General features: G+C 43.1%; 2 protein-coding genes and 2 non-coding genes across 4 annotated transcripts in view; 3 read left to right on the plus strand and 1 right to left on the minus strand.

Moving 5' to 3' along the window:
• LOC121270796 (transmembrane protein 144-like) overlaps positions 1-4,147 on the minus strand; it is a 121,355-nt gene extending 117,208 nt beyond the window's left edge. Inside the window, exon 1 of the mRNA XM_041176657.1 lies at positions 4,039-4,147. The gene's annotated coding sequence lies outside the window, so the exon portion shown is untranslated. The remainder of the gene's footprint in view (positions 1-4,038) is intronic.
• A 164-nt stretch (positions 4,148-4,311) lies between these two features.
• Positions 4,312-4,382, plus strand: trnag-gcc. The gene has a single exon. It is a non-coding gene; the product is annotated as a tRNA-Gly (tRNA).
• Positions 4,383-7,984: 3,602 nt separating this feature from the next.
• Positions 7,985-8,056, plus strand: trnad-guc. The gene has a single exon. It is a non-coding gene; the product is annotated as a tRNA-Asp (tRNA).
• Positions 8,057-12,152: 4,096 nt separating this feature from the next.
• Positions 12,153-21,841, plus strand: part of gask1b (golgi associated kinase 1B) — a 92,706-nt gene continuing 83,017 nt past the window's right edge. The window contains exon 1 of the mRNA XM_041189176.1: positions 12,153-13,335. Coding sequence (XP_041045110.1) covers positions 12,429-13,335 — 907 coding nt within the window. The 5' untranslated portion in view covers positions 12,153-12,428. The remainder of the gene's footprint in view (positions 13,336-21,841) is intronic.

Consider the following 21,841-nt stretch of genomic DNA (forward strand, 5'->3'; position numbering starts at 1 on the left):
TCTACTTTCCAGTTATGCAATTCGCAAAACACACGTCCCAGCATGGTTCAGGTGTAAACCGTCCCAAAGGTACAGCCCCCACTTTCCCCAGTACAGATGTCAGTGCCCCACAAACCAGAATCCACTTCTCCCACACCAGGCTTTGAGCCACACATTCATCTCTCTAACCTTATTTGTGCTGTGCCAATTTGCAAGTGGCTCAGGTAATAATCCAGAAATTATTACCTTTGAGGTCCTGATTCTTAATTTGGTACCTAGCTCCTCATACTGGCTATGCAGAACCTCCTTCCTTGTCCTGCCTATCTCTCTGGCACCTACATGGACCATGTAGATCCTCCCCTCACACTTCAAGTTCCTCTCTAGCCCTGAGCAGATATCCTGAGCCCTGGCACTGGGCAGGTAATATAACCTTCTGGATGCTCGCGCTTTGCCACAGAGAACAGTGTTAGTCCCCCTCACTATACTACCTTCTACTACTAGTACTATTGCTACTATATTCCTGTATGCTCTTCCCACTTGAACGGCTTCCTGTACCATGGTGCCATGGCCAGCCTGCTCCTCCACCTTGCAGACCTCGCTTTCGTCCACAAAGGTTTTAAGCAACTCAAATCTGTTTGACAATTGCAAAGTCTAAGGCTCCTGCACTACTGTTTGCTCAGTCCTGTTACCTGCCTCATTGACGGTCACAACCTCCTGTCGTTCAATGCTAACCAAAACAGGTGACCCTATGCTCAGAAGCATGACCGTCTTCTGAACAAAGTGCCCAGGTATTTCTCCCCCTACTTTTTGTTGAACAGTGTCTGCAGTTTGGCTTCCAGATTAGTAATCCTAATCCGGAATTCCTCTAGCTGCTTACACTTTCTGCAGACGTGCTTGCCCTGGATCACCTTGGCGTCCAAAAGCTCTCACATTCCACCTGTCCCTCTATTGTTACTTATGTTATTTAGTTAACTTAAATTAATTACTCACTTAAATAATTTAGAATAATCCCTAGGCAGAATTTGAGGTTTTGGCTTGGGTCATCTCAGTGCTTTGCAATGTTTCATGGGTATGATTATCATCTCCCTTGGGTCGCGAGAGTCCTGCTGGTTAGGGGGGGGGTGCGGTAGTACTGTATTGTCGAAATCTAACCACCAAAGTGATTCCTATTTTGACACGTGGGGAAAGTAATAAATTGCCTTTATGCAGTACACCACCATAGTAAAACCTTACAAGGTGCTTCACAGAAGTCATAATCAGACAATGGGATCAAGCAAGCAGAATGAGTTATAAGAATAAAATAATGCAAATGTTGGAAATCTAAAATAAAAAGAAAGAGTTACTGGGTGGAATTTTATGATCTTGCCAAAGTCAATGGACATTTGAATGGCTCGCAGCAGTTTACACCCCCACTCACGCTGCGGCGTGGCCGTAAAATTCCACCCAAAGTTTCAGGTCAATGACTCTTCATCAGAACAGAAGGTATTAGGATGAGCAACAGAAAGCTTGGTCAATCAAGATGGTGGGTTTTAAGGAGGGTTTTAAAGAAGAGGGATGTGGAGAGATGGAGCTTAGGGAAAGGGGAATTCCAGACTCTGAGGCCTAGACAGTTGAAGGCATGGCCACCAATGGTAAGGTGAAGGCTGTGGAGGATGCACAGAAAACCAGAGCGTTGTGGAGTTGTTGGAGGATCATAAGACTGGACATACGAACATACGAAATAGGAGCAGAAGTAGTCCATTCAGCCCTGTGAGCCTGCTCCACCATTCAATAAGATTATGGTTGATCTGTTTATGTTTCTAATTTCACATTCCCATCTACCCCTGATAACCTTTGATTCCCTGCCCTAACAAGAATCCATCTACCTATGCCTTAAAAATATTCAATGACCCCGCCTCCATTGTCTTCTGAGGCAGAGAGTTCCAAAGTCACACAACCCTCTGAGAGAATAAAGTTCTCCTTGTCTTTGTCCTAAAAGGGCAACCACTAATTTTAAAACAGTGTCCCCTGGCTCTGGACTCATCTTTTCTCACATCCAATACCATTCAGGATCTTATACACTTCAATCAAATCACCCCTCACTCTTCTGAACTTCAGTGGAAACAAGCCCAGTCTGTCTAACCTTTCCTCATAAGACAACCTACTCATTCCAGGTATCAATCTTAGTTCTGTTGAAGAGTCATACGGACTTGAAACGTTAACGTGTTCCTCTCCGCAGATGCTGCCAGACCTGCTGAGTTTTTCCAGGTATTTTTATTTTTGTTTTGGATTTCCAGCATCCGCTGTTTTTTGCTTTTATCAATCCAGTAAACCTCCTCTGAACCACCTCCAATGCATTTATATCCTTCCTTAAATAAGAAAACCAAAACTGCATACGATATTTGAGATGTGATTCCACCAATGTCCTGTATAACTAAGGTTACAAAGCTAGAGAGGGGGCCATGAGAAAAATTAAATATGAGGATACAAACTTCAAATTGGAGATGTTAAAATTGTAGGCATGATGAGTGAGTAGGACCAAGTGTGGTATAGGATACAGTCAGAGTTTTTAAAATCACGTTTGCGCATGTGTAAGGAAGTTATTTATTTTTAATAATGACAGATTTTGTTGTAACAAGGCATTTAAAGGAATCTGCCATTAGGCTTGCCCTTTCATGTTTATGTTTTGGGTTCTTTGTGCAACAAGTCGCTGAAAGCTCAAGGAAAACACATCTGGGACCCGATTGAACAGGGCAAGGAAGACAGCAATCAGAGTAAAGGATTGTGAAAGAAACAGTCCAAAAACTAAGAAGGTATAAATTAAAATGGGTGAATTCAATGCCAAATCAGAGAGAGAATGGGAAATAAAGAGCGGGTAAGAAAGATTAGATTATGAAAAAATAAAACTAAAATGTTAAATGATATTTTTAAAATATGACAAGTAATATCTGAAAGAATTAAACTCCACACTTGTAATAATAAATTTACAGTGCCAGATGTTGATTAACAGTAACGAACACTTATCACAACATTAAAAAGGTACTCAGACTTGAAATGACAAGACAACTTTTTGTGACAAGTTTAGTTCATATCTACCACACAAATACACCAGCTTCACACAATCAATCAATGTATTTCAATGGTAAGACATGCAGCAATTTGCCGATATCATAAAGCCAATGGGGAAGTGGTGAAATTACAACAGCAATTTTGGATATCCATATTTAAACCTGGCATTTGTCCCTTGGCTAAAGTTGCTGTGTAGTTTACACATAAATAACAGCAAGCACCATTAGCCAGTTATCTTAAGAACAAGAATTGGTTTGATGTTTTCTAGCAGCACCAAGTTTGAGTCATATTAGAATATTTATCATTCAACACTTTTTATCTAAATATAGGAATGTCTGGTAGGAAAGGGCAACTGTTGTGAGAGCAAGGGGGTGAGGAAGATATACAATTGAGGCTATAACTTAATTAAAGCCACCAGAGTGTCCAGCAACTAACATACAACCCCCAATATAGCCCCAGAAGTGGTTTAGAAAACAGGCAGCTGCCTCTGATTGTTCAACAGCTGCCAGATGCTCTGACCAGCAGCTTCCCCGTGAACCAGGGACCCAACTGTGTCATTTCAGGGCCCTTGCCGTGCCCTACCATGGCCGGGTATCCCTCTCCCCTCCCCTCCCCTCTACCTCATCCCCTCCCCTCCCTTCCCATCCCCTCTCATCCTCTCCCCTCTCCCCCATCCCCTCCCCTCCCCCCTCTCCCCCATCCCCTCCCCTCCCCCCTCTCCCCCATCCCCTCCCCTCCCCCTCTCCCCCATCCCCTCCCCTCCCCCATCCCCTCCCCTCCCCCCTCTCCCCCATCCCCTCCCCTCCCCCCTCTCCCCCATCCCCTCCCCCCTATCCCCCCCATCCCCTCCCCCCTCTCCCCCACTCCCCCACTCCCCATCCCTTCCTCCCCCCTCTCCCCATCCCCTCTCCCCAATCCCCTCTCCCCTCCCCCCATCCCCTCCCCAATCCCCTCTCCTCTACCCCCTTCCCCCCTTCCCTCTCTCCCCTCTAACCCCATCCATATACTCACTCTCTCTGCCAGCTCAGCTGCTTGGTGCTCACGTGATGAGTGTCTCCGCCTCCAGGAAGAAACCCCGAAGACGCCCCAGTAACTGGAGCAGACGGAGGCGGAGCTGCGGCCTGGAGCGCTTGTCAGTCATTCGGAGCCGCGCTCGCTGATGTGAGGGCTCGGACCGCTTCCCGCCTCTCTGTGTTGGAGGGGTGGGGCCAGGCAGGGGTCCCTCGCTCCAGACCATCCCATTGCCCAGGTTCCACTATCTGTATTCTGCCTTTTTCTCTCTGTGCATTGGTGGTTCAGTGGTAGAATTCTCGCCTGCCACGCGGGAGGCCCGGGTTCGATTCCCGGCCAATGCAACCTTTTATATTTCCCACAAAAAAATTGCTTTTCACAAAAAAATTGCTTTTAAGTAAGGGGTCAAAGACCTGGTGACCTAACTGAAAATATATCATTTGGAATTATAGAAACAGAATACTAGTTTATTTTACTTTCATTAAGAATGAGAACTGGCCCATTCAAGGCATGCTGGATCGCCTCCTTCTGGCATGACCGTTCTCTGATTACATGATTGTTGAGATAGGGAGAGAAAGAAGGGAGGGCAGGGAGCATAAAAACAAAAAAACTGCGGATGCTGGCAGGGAGCATTATTGATTAAGGAGAACATTACAGTGCTGGAAGGAGAGGATATCCTAGAGGGGTCAGGGACAGAATCTATTTGGCTAGAGTTAAGAGAACAGAGATACCATTCATGGGTGTATTCTATAGGCCACCAAGGGAAAGAGAGGAACAAAATTGCAAAGAAATTACAGAGATGCAAAAACTACAGAATAGTTATAATGGGAGAGGTCTTGTGGTGCAGTGCGTAGTGTCCCTGCCGCTGAGATGGATGCTTCAGGTTTGAGCCCTATCCCAGGACTTGATGGTGAAGGGCCAGGTTTTTGATCTGCAAAGCCTTCCAATACTCTTATGCCAAAAAGCAAGAGCCAGAGGGATTCCTGGTCAGCCATGCTTGATGCAGAGTGGAGCCCCTCGGGCTATCGCTTCTGGTGACAGGCTGGTGAATTATTCCAGGTAAAACTAGCCATGGAAACAGACATAAGTATATGTTTCATTTGCCCCATTTGCCTCTAGGCACAGGAGAGAAAGTAGTTCTAATGGGGGACTTTAATTATCCTAATAATTAAATAATCTAATAACACTATAGACTGGGATAGTAATAGTGTACAAGGCAGAGAGGGGGAAGAGTTTCTGAAGCGTGTTCAGAACTATTTTCTAAATGGTATGTTTCCAACTCAATAAGGGAGCATTGCTGAATCTGGTTCTGGGAAATGAGGTGAGTTATTTGGATCAAGTGGCAGCAGGGGAACATTTAGAGAGCTGTGATCATGGTATAAGGTTCAGATCAGCTATGGAAATAGAGAAGGAGCAACCCAGAGTAAAAATAATTAATTGGGGGAGGGCCACCTACAGTGGGATCAGAAAGGATCAGGCCCAGGTAAATTCAAATCAAAGATTGGTTGGCAAAACTGTAACAATGGACAATGGGCTGCCATGAAATAGGAAATAGTTCAGGTACAATTGAATACATTCTTACAAGGGGGAAAGGTAGAACAAACAAAACCAAAGCTTGCTAGATGATGAAGGAGCTATAAAATGAAGCAGATAAAGGGTGTATATGCCAGGTTAGTATTACAAATGAGAACCAAGATGAATATAGAAAGTTCAGAGTGGAAATGGTAAAAGTAGCGAGAAAAAAGAAAGAGTATGAGAATAGTCAGGCCGATAACATTAAAGGGAAACCAAAATCTCATATAGGCATATAAATAGTAAAAGAATAGTAGGGGGGGAGGGGAACCAGTTAGAGACCAGGAAAGGAATCTATGCGTGGAGGTAGAGGGCATGGTTGTGGTGTTAAATTAGCATATTGTATTTGTCTATACTACAGATGAAGATGCTTCCAAAGTCACAGAGAATGACGAGGTAGTTGAGATGCTAGATGGTCTAAAAATTGATAAATGGAAAGTACTAGAAAGGCTGGCTGCACATAATTTTCATAAGTCACCAGGATGAGATGTATCTGAGGGTACTGAAGGAAGGGTGTTAATTGTGGAAGCATTGCACATAATCTTTCAGTCAGCCTTAGATACTAGGGTGGTGCCAAATGACTGAAGAATTGTTTGTTGAAAAAGTGGTGTAAAGGTAATCCCAGCAACTACAGGCCAGTCAGTTTAACTTGTCTAACATTGGACTCTGTATTTACCATAACATTTATGCAGCTACCAATCTACTTGTTCACAACCTCACATTCTCCTTTGGTGTCCTTGTTCCCAGTAAAACTGATACTTTTTCTCACCCTGGCCATGCCCCCAGTAAGATCTCTGTCTCCATTCCCTTAAGTTACATATGAATTAGGAGTGTGAGTAGGCCAATCAGCCCCTCGAGCCTACTCCATCATTCAATAAGATCATGGTTGACTGATTGTGGCCTCAACTCCGCATTCCCAACTACCCCTGGTAACCTTTGACTCAGGACCAAAGAAGAGTCATTTTGGACCTGAAAAGTTAACACTGTTTCTCGCTCCACAAATGCTGCCAGACCTGCTGAATTTTTCCAGCACTTTCTGTTTTTATTTCAGATTTCCAGCATCCACAGTATTTTGCTTTTATTTCACTGGCGCTCAGTTTGGATTGTGCCAGAGTCACTCGACTCCTGATCTCATTTCAGCCTTTGTCCAAACATGGACAAAAGAGCTGAAATCCAAAGATGAGGGGAATGTGATTACCCTTGATGTCAAGGCAGAATTTGACTGAGTGTGGCTTTAAACAGCCCTAGTCAAATTGAAGTCAATGGGAATCAAAGGGAAAACCCTTCATTGGTTGAAGTCATCTAGCGCAAAGGAAGATAGCTGTGGTTGTTAACAACCAATCATCTCAGCGGAAGGACATCACTGCAGGAGTTCCACAGGGCAAAGTCCTCGGCACAATTATTTTCACCAATGCTACATAAAGCTCTAGTCAGACCACACCTGGATTACTGAATGTAAGGAACAGGAATAGGCTATTGGCCCTTCGGGCCTAGTCTGCCATTCAATAACATCTTGGCTGATCTTGTACCCCAACTCCACCTTCCTGCACTATCTCCATATCTGTTAATTCCCTTGGTACCTAAAATCAATCAACCTTCTACAGCGTACTGTCAACTGTTTAATTCTATGCACCATACTTCAGGAAGGATATAACGGCCTTTGAGGTGGGGCAATGCCAATTTTCTAGGACTAAAAGGCTTAATTAAAGGTTTGGGTAGACTAGGCTTGTATTCCCTTGAATATTGAATATTGATCAGTGATCTAATTGAGGTGGGTTTAAGATGATTAAAGGATTTAAGAGGAGAGAAACTATTTCTTCTGTTGGAGTCCAGAAAAAGGGAAACAATTTAAAGACAGAGCTTGGTCATTCTGAAGCGATGTCAGGGAGCACTTCTTTATGGAAAGGCTAGTGGAAATCTGGATCTGTCAACCACAAAACGTTGTTGAGGCTAGACTGATTAAAGTATTTTAAAACGGAAATTGATGTTAAGCAAGGTATATGTAATGGGGACATAAATGTGGTGAAATACAGCTTAACCATGATCTATTTGAATGGCAGAACGAGCAATGACCTACTCCTGTTCATACGTTGTACTTTGATGGCTCAATACACAGCAGTGCTTAATTGGTGCTAATTTTCCCATGTTTTGAACTCAATGTGAACTGGTTTTCAGGAGAGTCTGATGAATTAACCTGCATTTCTTTCCATGGAGTTACCGCCGAAAACACGTGATCCGTCCAATAAACTAAATGTTGCAGTAGAATAGAAAGACATGATGTAATATTCCCCAGGAAACTAAAATTAAATGAAATGCTAAGACAACTAACTAGATATCCGATAAATAGAGTTCCAGTGATCCCGGACTTCAGCGTTCCTCGGTAGTATAGTGGTTAGTATCCCCGCCTGTCACGCGGGAGACCGGGGTTCAATTCCCCGCCGGGGAGGTGCTTGACTTTTAAAATTTAGACGTAAATTCTTTATTTATTCTTTATAATATTTATTTCCAAAGTTAATCCGCACAACAAAGTATATTTTATTCCGTATCAATATTAGTTCAAAAAAAGATCCAATTCTCAGCAGCACCGCAGTGTACAATCAGCCTTGAAATGATATTGTCAATCCTGCAGGTGCCAGTGTGAGTTGGTATTTAAAGAGGAGCTGATCATCTGCTACTGAATGCAGAGGTAGTGCAATTACCATCAGCTCTTCCTGAAGCTGTTCTGTTATTATCCTCGACCCTCTGTGCAGCAGAAAGCGGGAATAAACCCAAGAAAGTAGAGGAAACCGGCAGCCAAATTAAATACTGAAAAGAAAAGAATTAAGGTTAATAAACTGAAGTGGGGTAAAGTAGGTAGGGGTCAGAGAATGAACTGCAAGCAAAAAGCTCTTGACAATTACATAGACCCATGGTAAGAGGCTGAAGAGGGGAAAAACAGCAAAAACTCTGCTGGCACAGAATCTTTACAGTGCAGAAGGAGGCCATCCGGCCCATCGAGTCTGGACTGGCTCACTGAAAGAGCATCCTACCTAATCCCACTACCCTGCCTTATTCCCGTAACCTTGCACATTCTTTCTTTTCAGGTAGCAATCCAACTTCCTTTTGAATACCTCGATTGAACCTGCCTTTACCACCCTCCCAGGAAGTTTGTTCCAGACTCCAACCACCCTCTTGGTAAGCAAATTTTTCTTCATGTCACTTCTACCCCTTTTGCCCATTATTTTGAATCTGTACCCTCTAGTTCTTGATGTACTCTTGAGTGGGAACAGTTTCTCACTATTTACTCTGTCCATACCCCTCAGGATCTTGAATACCTCTATCAAGTCTCCTCTCAGCCTTCTTTTCTCCAAGGAAAACAGTTCCAACTTCTCCAATCTATCCACATAGCTACAGTTCCCTATCCCTGGAATCATTCTTGTGAATCTCCTCTGTACCCTCTCCAATGCCTTCACATCCTTCCTCAAGTATGGTGCCCAGAGCTGGATGCAGTACTCCAGATGAGGCCTAAATAGTGTCTTATACAAGCTTAACATGACCTTCTTACTCATTTACCCAATGCCCCCACTAATAAAACTTAGGATACTAAGTTTATTAACTGCTCTCTCAACATGCCCTGCTGCCTTCAATGACTTATGTACACATACACCAAGGTCCCTCTGTTCCTGCACCTCCTTTAGAGCTTCTCTCTTTATTTTATACTGTCTCACTATATTTTTCCTGCCAAAGTTAATCACCTCACACTTCCCTGCATTAAATTTCATCTGCCACTTGTCTGCCCAATCCACCAATATGTCTATATGCTTTTGAGGTTCAAGACTATTCTCTTCACAGTTGACAATGCTTCCAATCTTCATATCATCAGCAAATTTTGAAATTATGCCGTGCATACCATGGTCTAGGTCATTAATACATATCAAGAAGAGCAAGGGCCCCTGGGGAACTCCGCTAAAGACCTTCCTCCAAATCTGAAAAACTCTAACTTATCACTACTCTCTATTTCCTGTCACTCAGCCAATTTATCCAAGTGCCAACTTTCCCTTTTATTCCATGAGCTAGAATGTTATAATTGAGCTAGAACAAGTCTATTGTGTGGCACTGTATCAAGTGCCTTTTGAAAATCCATATACACCACATCAACAGCAGAACAAATTCCAGAAGCTATTCTGTCCATCAAATTAAAATATGATAAGAATTATTTACCTTGCTGTTTATTTTACTGCATTTTAAAGCAATGCTACCACTGGCTTTTTAATAGACTCCTTCCCCAATTCATCGTTGTCTTAGCTTCAATAATTATTGTCAGGTGTCTTTAAGCTATCTAAGAACTATGAGGAAGAGGTATTTAGCTGAAGGAATCCTCCTAAAAAAATCAGATGTTTAAATGAAAGGCAAGGGTGATGTTTTTAAATCGCTTTTGGTTAAGTTCATCTTACCTACTGGCATAGGAAAAAGATATAGCAGTGCGATACCAACTTATTCTGAAAAAATATAATCCCTATGAATTTGTGAACATGTATTTGATTGCCCTCCAACAATATTTTTGAGATTTTAATGCTCTGTTATTTGAAAGTATTTTAAAAACAGAGTTCAAATATATGCCCATTCTGCACATGATAGATGGGATCATTTGTGAGAGAAAATTGAAATAATCCAAAATATTAATGAGTAATTATTGGACTGTCACTTATAAACTGATCAGAATACATAGGCACAGGAGAAGGCCATTTGACCCCTGGAGCCTGTTCTGTCATTCAATAGGATTATGGCTGATCTGATTGTGGTCTTAAATCCACATTCCTGCTTGCTCCCCATAACCCTTGACTCCCTTGTAGATCAAAAATATGTCTAATTCAACCTTGAATAAATTCAATAAACCCAGCTTCCACTGCTTTCTGGGGTAGAGAATTCCAAAGATTAATGACCTTCCGAGAGAAGAAATCCCTCATCTCTCTCTTAAATGGAAGACTCTTTATTTTGAAACTGTGCTCCCTAGTTCTAAATTCCCCCACAAGAGGAACATGCCTACTGTTTGAAAATAGGTCTCCAGTAGGAAAGATGATGCAAACTAGCACCAGAAATATAGTTCTGTCGAAGGGTCATGAGGACTCGAAACGTCAACTCTTTTCTTCTCCGCCGATGCTGCCAGACCTGCTGAGTTTTTCCAGGTAATTCTGTTTTTGCCAGAGATATATGTTGTGCGTTAAGTAACATTGAAGAGAAGTCAATTTACCAGAATGCAAATGTATACACTGTGGATTATGTGGCCTGTAGAATTACAACCCACTTTTGGAAAGCTCAACAGAATGGTGAGTGTGCATACTATGTTTACACTGAGAGACTCGATAAGATTAATGTAAATACAAATCGCACTTGAAGATGAAGAACCCATATAACTATAACCTTTATGTCTTTCCTTGATATTTAAAGCTTTTTGGCGAATGTATTTTTCTCTCCTGTCTAGCGAAGAGGCAGCGATGGCTTCTTCGAGATCTCTATGGCCCGCTTCTTAAATTCAAAATATTTGTTTTTGAAAGGTCATTAATACAAATATTTTTGCAATGGACCGTGGTGAGCAATTCTTTTGGAAGTATATACTGTACTATTAAGATCTGTGCAATGAGTGAACCAAATATTATGCCTCTTTAACAATTCCTTTATTTCAATTGCATTTCAGTTGCTTGCGGATTATGTGTGATCCGTTGTGTTATTTACGATTTTCCAGTAAAAATTCCCCACATTCCACAAAGGATCAGTGATGTTAAGTGGTTTGGGTCATGTTGCCTAACTATTGTCGGGTCAACAATTCATGTCGTGAAGTCACTGATCTAACTGTCGTTTCCCGCTGACTGTACGTTTCTCCTCTCAGCTAATGTTGCAACAAGGGCCAGTTTGCTGAATAGTTACAACTCGGCTATTATTGGAGCTGGGAGCCCTCGGACATTGTAATGACTGTACTTCAGCAGACCCTGAAAATCAGTCACTATCTCGGTGCCCTCCCACTAAATTAAAAAAAAATACAGCCTCATCCTTCATTAAACACACCGAACCCCCGCTGAGTCGTTTAAGGCTGCTACAAAGTATTAGTTATTCTCGCACAATGTATCATTTAATCTCAGCGAGGAACCTGTTTTGCATTTGCAGATATCTAACAATTGAAGTTTTCGCAGAGAGAGGAAATCAATCAGGGTCACTGGGTGTTTGAGATTCACAATTCGTGTTGAAATGATCTGTGACACAGGTGCAGAAAAGCAACGAGACAGTGAAATAACTGATCCCTCAGAAAAGCGGATAAAAGAACACTCAGGGTCGCATCTGGAAAAAAGAGTCAAATTAGAAAAAGAATGAGTGCAATTGAGTCAAATTAGAAAAAGAATGAGTGCAATTAGAAGGATGAACAATTCTCTGCTACACTCAGAAAGGATGCCCAATAAATGACTATCATCCAGAATGCAAGTTGATATATGGAAGGGAAATTTGGGAGTTTTACCCAATCGTCCCGCCCTCCGATGTTAATATAATATCTCAGTTGAATTAGCGTTGTGTAGTTGCTGCCCGGCTCCAGTGTATGTCTCCCTCGCTCCCTCACACACATTGCGGTGTGAGACTCCTTTGTAGAGTTGTCTCCATTCATTCCCTTCAACTCGCTGATACCAGTTACAGAGAGAGAGGCGGCCAGGTTTGAGTCCCTATTTCCAGCCCATCAGATTGCCAGGTGCAAGGCGGATGCCAGGGTGTTTGGGAGCTATGCTCCCTCTCCGGCCTTTGGAAACCTCGGCTGCCACCTTTATCTCAGTCCATCATGTTGAATCACCGCAAGGATGACTTGTCCAAGACCTGGCAAACTTCGTTTCTTCCTGGTTGCCCTTTGTGCCTGGATGGTGAGTGGGAGACGCCCCAGGACCAAGAGGAACTTGCTGATCGCCACAGCCTGTTTGGTTTATGCCTCCTTTGTTGTGATGCAGGGCGATGTCTTATCCCAGGACCGGCTTTATGAATATGGGGTCGAGAGAGCCGGTGAGCCTGTCAGGCTGCTCTCCAGCGGACTCCCAGCAGGGGAACCTCAACAAGATAAGTCCACCTTCAACCCCAATGTAGTGTACATCACCATCAGATCAAAAAGGAGAAAACCGGCCAACATCAGGGGAACTGTGAGGCCAAAAATCAGGAAGAAACGGTCGGCGAAACATGTGCAGGAGAACGATCCCAGTTTAGTGGACAGTCAGGATAATGAGCCAGGTCCTGTGCTGATGCAGGGTTGGCAGGGCGACCAAAGACCGAGGGCCACTGACAGCACAGGGATATTAGCCCTCTCCAGGGAGCAGAAAGGTAACTGGACAAGTTCTCAAAGTGCAGCTAAGTTTAGCGCTGGTGGCAGTAACATCAGGATTTACAGCGAAAGTTCGCCGCTCTGGTTCACAAAGGAGGACATCGCTGCTATGCGTTTCCTGGCCGATTCCAGCATCGTCCGCATCCAGAAGGTGCCCCAGCCTGGGCACCGGCCTCTGCTTTTATTCGAAGGTATTGGCAGCGACCATCACTCCCGAAACCCGAGTCAAGGGAAAGCCGTCCCCAGGGACTTGACCAAAGTGCCGGGCTGCCGACAGCCATGCGGGGTCATGAAGAGATCGGTGGATATCAGCGAAGTTTTTGCTTTCCACCTGGACCGGATCCTGGGTCTGAACAGAAGTCTGCCCGCTGTGGTCAGAAAGATTCATTTTGTGAAAGGTGAGGCATCTACCGTGTCATTTTAAGCCGTCTTTAGACAACTGCTACATAATAGATCCCAGCTTCCAGACCCTCTGGCCAATGCTGCTAGAGCAGGAAAGCCATGGCTACATATTGGGTGTCAGCTAGGCAGTATTCCCATCCAGATTATCTGGCTGAAACATCCATCCTACTGCACAGCACCCAACTATGACACACATTCACAAAGCCCCAGCCAACAAGTAATTACATTTCAATTGCTTACAAAATTGGCAATGCATTGTCTTAACATTTCCATTAGGATTATAAAGTTATCAGTGTGTGTCAGGGAAGAGACACAGGAAGGGACAGAGAGTACAAACCTAATTAGCAAATGAGGCCTGAGATCAATAGAGCTAAAGGCTCTGTATCTGAATTTCACAGCAGTCATAACAAAATGGATGAACTGTTAGCACAGATAGAAATAAATATATATGATGTAATAGCCATCACAGAGACATGGTTGCAGGGTGACCAAGGCTGGGACCTGAATATAATTAGTATAGAAGCGAGAGATGACCTCAGCTCGAAAGAGCAAGGTGTATAATCAGTTTGGGTAGAGATGACAAATAAGAAAGTTAAGAGATCACTTGTGGTCTCTAACAGTAGTTAGACAGTAGGACAGAGTGTACAAGAAGAAAAAACATGGGACTTGTAAGAAAAGCCCTGCAATAATCATGGGTAACTTTGATCTACATGTAGATTGGGTGAATCAGATTGGCAAACGTAGCCTGGAAAATAAGTTCATAGAGTTCGGGACCATTTGTTAGAACAGTATGTTCTAGAGCCAACCAAAGAGCAGGCTATTCTAGGCCTGGTAATGAACAATGAAAAAGGATTAATCAATAAACTCATGATAAAAAAGCATCTGGGTGACAGTGATCATAACATGATAGAATTTTGTGTTCAGTTTGAAGGGGAGAAGTGGGGGGAGGGGGGGGTTCTAAGATTAGTGCTTTAAATCTGGATAAAAGTAATTATAAGGGTTTGAAAGAGCTAGCAAAAATGAATTGGGAAACTAAGTTAAAAGGTAGCACAATTGAGATACATTGGCAGACTTTATAAGGAGATATTTTGGGCCATAACTTCCAAGCTCCCCTGCATTGGATTGGGGGTTACCCCAAAGATGCACTGGGGAACCCCTCTTGGGGCCTCATCTGCTGGTGCACTCTTAGGTTTGTACACTCTATCCCTTCCTCTGCCCCTTCCCTGACTCCATACTGGCTTTATAAACCTAATGAAAATATTGAGACAATGGAGGCATTGCAAAACTTGTAAGTGTTTGAAAGGTAATTAATGCACAGCAATTGCCCAGAAGTGCAAACTTCCCCTGGGCAATTGCCCTTTGCTGGAAACCATCTGAAAATGCAATTTATATCACAAACTTCAGATGGTTCTGATTGGGTTACATCAATATTTACCCAGAAGAAGTTAGAAGAATTAAAACCTCTTCTAACTTCTGAGCAACTACTGACCCAGACCGAACACTCAGGGCACTTGCCCACACCCCCAACCCCCCAGCGGACTCCCCCCAACCCCCCTACTAACCCCCACCAGACGCCCCCACCCTCGGGTCCCCAGAGGTCTCCCCCATCCCCCGACTAACCTCCCCACCCCATGGGGTTCCCCCCATGTGCATGGGACTCCTCCCCACCCCCACCTCCCAGGCCTGATTGGACCCAGCCCGAGGCCCAACCCCTCTCCCCACAAGGCTCAACTACCCCCAACCCCCCAGGCCTGATTGCATCCAACCAGACACCATCACCTCCATCCCTCCCAGGCCCAACTGGACCTGGCTGGACACCCCTCACCACCCCCCACGCCACCCACCATGCCCCACTTCAGGCCCTCCCCTCCCCTCCCACAATCCACCTCAGTGACCCGACCCTCCCCCCAACCCTGCCTCTGAGGCCCGACTCCCCCCTCTATCCCCAGCTACCCAGGTCTGACTAGACCCAACTGGACACCCTCTCTCCCCTCAACCCCCCAGGCTCGACTTGACCAGATCCAAGGCCAGACCTCCCCACTACCGAGGCTCAAACCCCTCCCCATCGACCTCTGATCCCCTGACCTCTGACCCACCTCGACTTCCGATCCCACAATCTTCGATACCACCCCCCTCCCCCCGACCTCCGATCCCCCCCCACTGACCTCAGATCTCCCCCCCCGACCTCTGATCCACAACACCCTCCAAACACTCTCCACTTAGACTCTTACCTTCTGCCTGGCCTGTCAATTTCAACTGACCTTTAAACTTACCTGGTTCACGGCAGGTAGTGCTGTAAAAAAGGGGGCGTGGTATCTTTACTTCGACTCTTCCAACTTCGATGCTGGGCCTCAAGGTCACACTGCACTGCCTGCATCTCACCTGGCCTGAGTCGGAACGTTGGGTGAGGCAGGCTGAAAAAAAAACATGAGTAATTGGGCACGGAGCAGCAATCCGACTCTGATTGCCACTCCGAGGAAGTTCAGGCTCTTTATAACTCTCAGTAAACATTTATCCCAATGAGAAAGAAAGACTCTTTGAGAAGGATGCACCATTCATGGCTGAATATGGACGTTAAGGAGTATCAGATTGAAAGAAACACTGTATAAATCAGCAAAGATTAGTGGCAGGTCAGGAGATTTTACAAACCAGCGAAGAATGACTAAAAAAGTTAAAAAGAAGGTACAGTATGAGAGAAAGCCAGCTAGAAATATAAAAAAAAATAGATTGTAAGAGTTTCTACAAGTATTTAAATAGGAAATAGTAACTAAAGCTAGCATTGGTCCTTTAGAGAGTGAGTCTGGGGAATTGATAATGAAAAACAAGGAAATGGCAGGGGTGTTGAACAGATATTTTGTGTTTGTCTTCACTGTAGAAGACTTAGAAAACTTCCCAGAGATACTTGAAAATCAAAAGGTAAGAGGGAGGAAAAAACTTAAAACAATCACCATCAGCATGGAAAAGGTCCTGGGAAAACTATTACACCCAAAGGTTGACAAGTCCCCAGGACCTGATGGCCTGAATCCTCGGGCCTTAAAGGAAGTGGCTGCAGAGATAGCAGGTGCATTGGTTATAATCTTCCAAAATGTCTTAGATTCTGAAAGGGTCCGAGCAGATTGGAAAATAGCTAATGTAACACCTTTATTCAAGGAAGGAGGGAGACAGAAAGCAGGGAGCTACAGGCTAATTAGCCTAACACCCTGTCATTGGGAAATTTATAGAATCCATTATTAAGGAGGTTATAGCAGGATACTTAGAAATTCACAATGTGATCAGGCAGAGTCAACATGGCTTTGTAAAAGGGACCTCGTATTTAATTAATTTATTAGAGTTTCTGAGGAAGTATCAAGCAAGGTGGATGAAGGGGAACATGTGGATGTGGTGTACTTGGATTTCCAGAAGATATTTGATAACATCAAAGATGCCTACACAAGCTAAGAGCACATGGTGTAGGGGGTAACATATTAGCATGGATAAAGGATAGGTTAGCTAACAGGAAGCAGGGAGTAGGGATAAATGGGTCTTTTTTGGGTTGTAACGAGTTGTAATTAGTTGAGTGTCACAGGGATCAATTTACAATCTACATTAATGACTTGGATGAAGGGACTAAAAGTAACTAAATTTGTTGATGACACAAAGATAGTTCAGAAAGTAAGTTGTCAAGAGGAGGTAGAAAGTCTGCAAAGGGATATAGGCAGGTTAAATGAGTGGGCAAAAATTTGGCAGATGTTGCATGATGTGGGAAGATGTGAACTTGTCCACATTGGCTGGAAGAACAGAAAAGCAGTATACTATTTAAATGGAGAGAGATTGCAGAAGCCAGTAGTACAAAGAGATCTATGTGTCCTGGTACATGAATCACAAAAAGTTAGTATGCAGGTACAGTACGTGATTAGGAAGGCAAATGGGACGCTGGCATTTATTGCAAGGGGAATGGAATATATAAGTAGTGAAGTTTTACTGGAGCTGTACAGGGCCTTGGTGAGACCACATTTGGAGTGCTGTTGTACGGTTTTGTCTCCTTATTTGAAAAAAAGACATCGTTGCTTTAGAAGCAACTCAGAGAATTTTCACTCGACTCATAGGAAGAAGGGCTTATCTTATGGAGAAAGGTTGAACAGGTTGGGCATATCCCCATTGGAGTTTAGAATAATGAACAGTGATCTTATTGAAACAAATAAGATCCAGAGATGATTTGATATGGTAGATATGAGGAAGATGTTTCTGCTTGTGGGAGAGACTAGAACTAGGGGACACAGTTTAAAAATGAGATGAAATGAGGAGGAACTTTTCTCTCAGAGGGTCATTAATCTGTGGAATTCCCTTCCCCAGAAGGCAGTGGAGGTTAGGTCATTGAATTTATTCAAGGCTGAGTTAGAAAGATTTTTGATAGGCAAACGAGCCAAGAGTTATGGGGCGCAGAAAAGAAAGTGGAGTTGAGACCACAACCAGATCAGCCATGATCTTATTGAATGATGGAGCAGGCTTGATGGGTCAAATGGCCTACTCCTGCTCCTAAATCCTATGTTCCCATGTTCCAAGAATGAACCCAAATAATATTGGACTACCCCAAATATTGTGAGGCTAACTCCTCCAAGGTGTCTCACACACTATTTGACTCTGGAATCAATTTCAACCCTTATTATGGACTTACACTGCACATTTGCTGTGGAAACTACTTTCAATCAACAGTAAATGTAAACACATCCTTATTTGGGTACTAACATAGGAACAGAAGTAGGTCAGTTAGGTCCTTCAATCTGTCCCACCATTCAATGAGATAATGGCTGATCTGCAGCCGAACTTCATATCCACACTGCCATTGTCCCTTTTAATCCATGAAAACTTTTCTGACAAGCCTATTAAGTGGCACTTCATCAAACACCTTTTGCAAGTCAATATGCACCATATCACCACATTACCCTCATCAACTCTTGGAAAACCCAGCAATGAATGGGAGGTGGGATTTGCCAGCTCCACCAGGTAAGTGGCTTTTCCAGCAGTCCTTGTGGGCCATAACGCACAGAGGTGTTCCCATCAGCCCCTCAATAGATTCTTCCTTCTTGCCTTTGCTGACTGTAATCCCTCTAACTCCATCACCACAATCATGACAATCTCCCCGCCGCCACTACCACAATCACTACTTCCACCCTACCGTCCTCGATCACTGACCTTCCCATTTGCCTGAATGCTGGGATTCGTTTACCAATGGGCCTTGATTGTGAACTCTTGTCACTAGTTTATCATTCCAGCTGTCAGACAGGCTGTCAATTTGGCCAGCTGCCAGGCAGGAACCACATCAAGAAATGATAATAAGATCCTACCAGTAAGTTTGGTCATCTGCACATCCTTCCTGCCTCCCTATAAGTATTGGAGCCATAAAGACAATAGAATAAGTTCACTAGGATACCCGAAATAGGAAACTACTAAAGGAAAACAAAAAGACTTACATTTAATAGCTACTTTCACAATTTCAAGACTTTCCCAAGCACTTTACAGTCAATAAAATACTTTTGCTGGAGGAGTAGTCATTGTTCCAGTTTAGGAAATTCAGTAGCTGATTTGTGCACAGCAAGCTTCCACAAACAGTAGTTTCCACAGCTAAATGTGCAGTGTAAGTCCATAATAAGGGTTAGAATTGACTCCGGAGTCAAATAGTGTGAGAGACAGCTTGGAGGAGTTAGCCTCACAATACTTGGGATAGCCTCATATTATGTGGGTTGACTCATAGGAACATATGAGCAGGAGTAGGCCATTTGACCCTTCAAGCCTGCTCCGTCGTTCAATAAGATCATGGCTGATCTGGTTGTGGTCTCAATTCCACTTTCCTTTCTGTGCTCCATAACCCTTGGATCGTTTGCCTATGTGATAATGACCAGGTAATATCTGGAGCAGGGCATGAACCCAAAACCTTCTGCTTCAGTGGCAGGAGTACTGCACTACTAACTGAGCTACAGCTGACACATTATATACTGAACATGTTATGTATTGTATAATATATGAGGTACATTTAATGTTAATGATATAATATGGATACCATGTTATATTTCAGAGCATAATAGACCAATATGTATAACTTATAGTTAATTGTCTTTAACAGCCACTTCTTTAAAATATAAATCTTCCTTAATGTACAATTAAAAGTCATATTCATAAGTTACATTTTTATATGTACACACCTGAACCCTAATTCAAACTTGTGTCCCTGTTTATTTCATGGAGTTTAGGACGAGGATGAAAAGAAAGAAATGGAACAAAGGAAGCTTTATACATACTGTTGCTTTAGGATGAGTAATTAGGTCATGACTTAACATCCTTGTATTAAAATCAGGGACATTTGTTTTGTGGGACCCTGTACAAAAGGTTAGTTTGGGGGCAATGATTTTAAATACAATGTACCTAATTATGGTGTCATAGGCATACAGGCATGAATGTGTGAAGGCATGTTTACCAAAGGTAACATAAAAATGGTTGACCAAATGATAGATAACGGCAGAGTAAATTACATTGAATGATTATGAGTTAAATGCTTATGAGTCGTATGACAACCCAGGAACAAATTTATTGTATTTTGGCTGCAGCAAATTTTTGCATAATGTCTGAGAAGTTGAGTGATAATTACATTTCGTTTGAAGTCAACATCAACTTCTCCTTCTCCCATTTCAGCCGTGATTATGAGTGGGTGAGTGGAGTAGGTGAGAAGGCAAGCACTGAGGCTGGAGGTTACTGTGTATCACTTACATTCCCAGTCTAATAGTAAAGCTGCAAATCCTCTGTTCTCCTTATGTTTCTCCCTCCTCTACCAAGTAAAAATAATACACCATCATTATCTAATCATTTATGTAAGTTACCCTTAAGGCTCAAATAAATGTGATGAGGAGAAAGATATTTGATGTTAAGGAATCAGCTAGTACCATTATCTAGATGTCCATTTTTTACTGAATCGACTCAGTGCTTCTGACTGCCTTGCTGTCCTTGAGTGCAACTCACAAACAAAGCATGAAGATATTACTGATACCTTTTCTAATAGCCCATACATTTAGCTAAATTTACTTTAAATTTTCACCTTCAGTGCTTTGTGTTTGTATGATGTGTGTATAAACATGCCTGTGTCATCATAATGCTGTTATTATGATTATATCCTGGGGTGTACAAGCCTTTGAAACATTCTAGAAATATGAGTGGTAGTACTACTTATGGCTATACAACTGTTGTGAACCCTGAAACTAACTGGTTTCAGGTCAGTAAGCACAATTTAACTGCAGCCTAAAACAACCTACGCTGTTCTTATTTTTGACAACTTAAATATCAATTTACATCAATGCAAATTGTGCAGTGGGATTATGCCCCATAAAATTATTATTTGAATTAGAGTTGAGTTTAGGATTTGGGTTAACAGAGGGGTTGAAGCAAACAGCGGGGTTGGGAATTGCGAGTAAGGCTAGGGTTGAGGGCACAGAGCCAAGATGTTTGATTTTAGGAACAGTTTTTATTTTGAGTGTCTGATGTTGATCACAATACAATCTCTAATTATTGTTGTAAGCTGACCTAATTCAGCCCAGAGCTGTTCAACTCGCAGTCTTAGCAGAGGAATGTTTGCTGTAAACTATGGTGTCATAGATACCGGGGCAGCCCTTGGAGACATTTGGTGAAGTGGCAGTGGGAGCAGATAGCTACAAAGTGCAATGCCAGGGGTCTAGTCTCAATGGTCTGGATGTAGTGCTACAAGAAGTTTAATTACCTCACACAAGTGTTGAATATGAGGAATACATTTCAAATGCCTTATCCTACCAAATGCACCACTAGCTTCAGCCACTGCTCAAATCAAAAACCCCCAACACTCACCTATCAGCAATCTCGAAAATCAGGACTCAGACATAAAATACATAAGCTTCACTGTACCCTTGCCTAATTAGCATTGTTACAAGTTTCACATCCACACTTCACAGCTTGCATACACTAGCAGCTATTCAACCATGACAACCACATCACTCAAACATATTTGTCAAAACTCACTGACACACTTCTCTCTCTCTTGCAGGAAGCAGCAGAAACTAATGGGAGGAGGAGAAACACACCTTCATGCTCTAACTTCCATGGAGGAGACAGTGTTGGTCATTATTGCAAGGCCATTACTGAGGCAGTGGCCACAGGCAGGGCTGAATCCTTTGAAGATGTTAGCATTGTCACACCGAATCCATCTTCTCATATCACATTTCCTCTTCATGCAACAATTGCTTCTCACATTAAAGCTGCAGATGGTGTAGGCATGCACCTCTTAATTTTCACACATCCCCTTACCACAACCTTATCCTCATGCCTATTTTCTTTCAGATAACCAAGAAGTGCAACCTGGTCAGGCAATGCAGGAATACCAAGGAGTGACTGATGATCATCACAAAGTTACTTGAGTTCACAGACATCACCACCAGTTCAGATGCTGACACTGCATGTATTTTAGAGGATAGATTAGAGGTGAGATCTGCATATGATGAGGCACCA

Source organism: Carcharodon carcharias, chromosome 1, assembly GCF_017639515.1.
Source record: "Carcharodon carcharias isolate sCarCar2 chromosome 1, sCarCar2.pri, whole genome shotgun sequence".
Lineage (NCBI taxonomy): Eukaryota > Metazoa > Chordata > Chondrichthyes > Lamniformes > Lamnidae > Carcharodon > Carcharodon carcharias.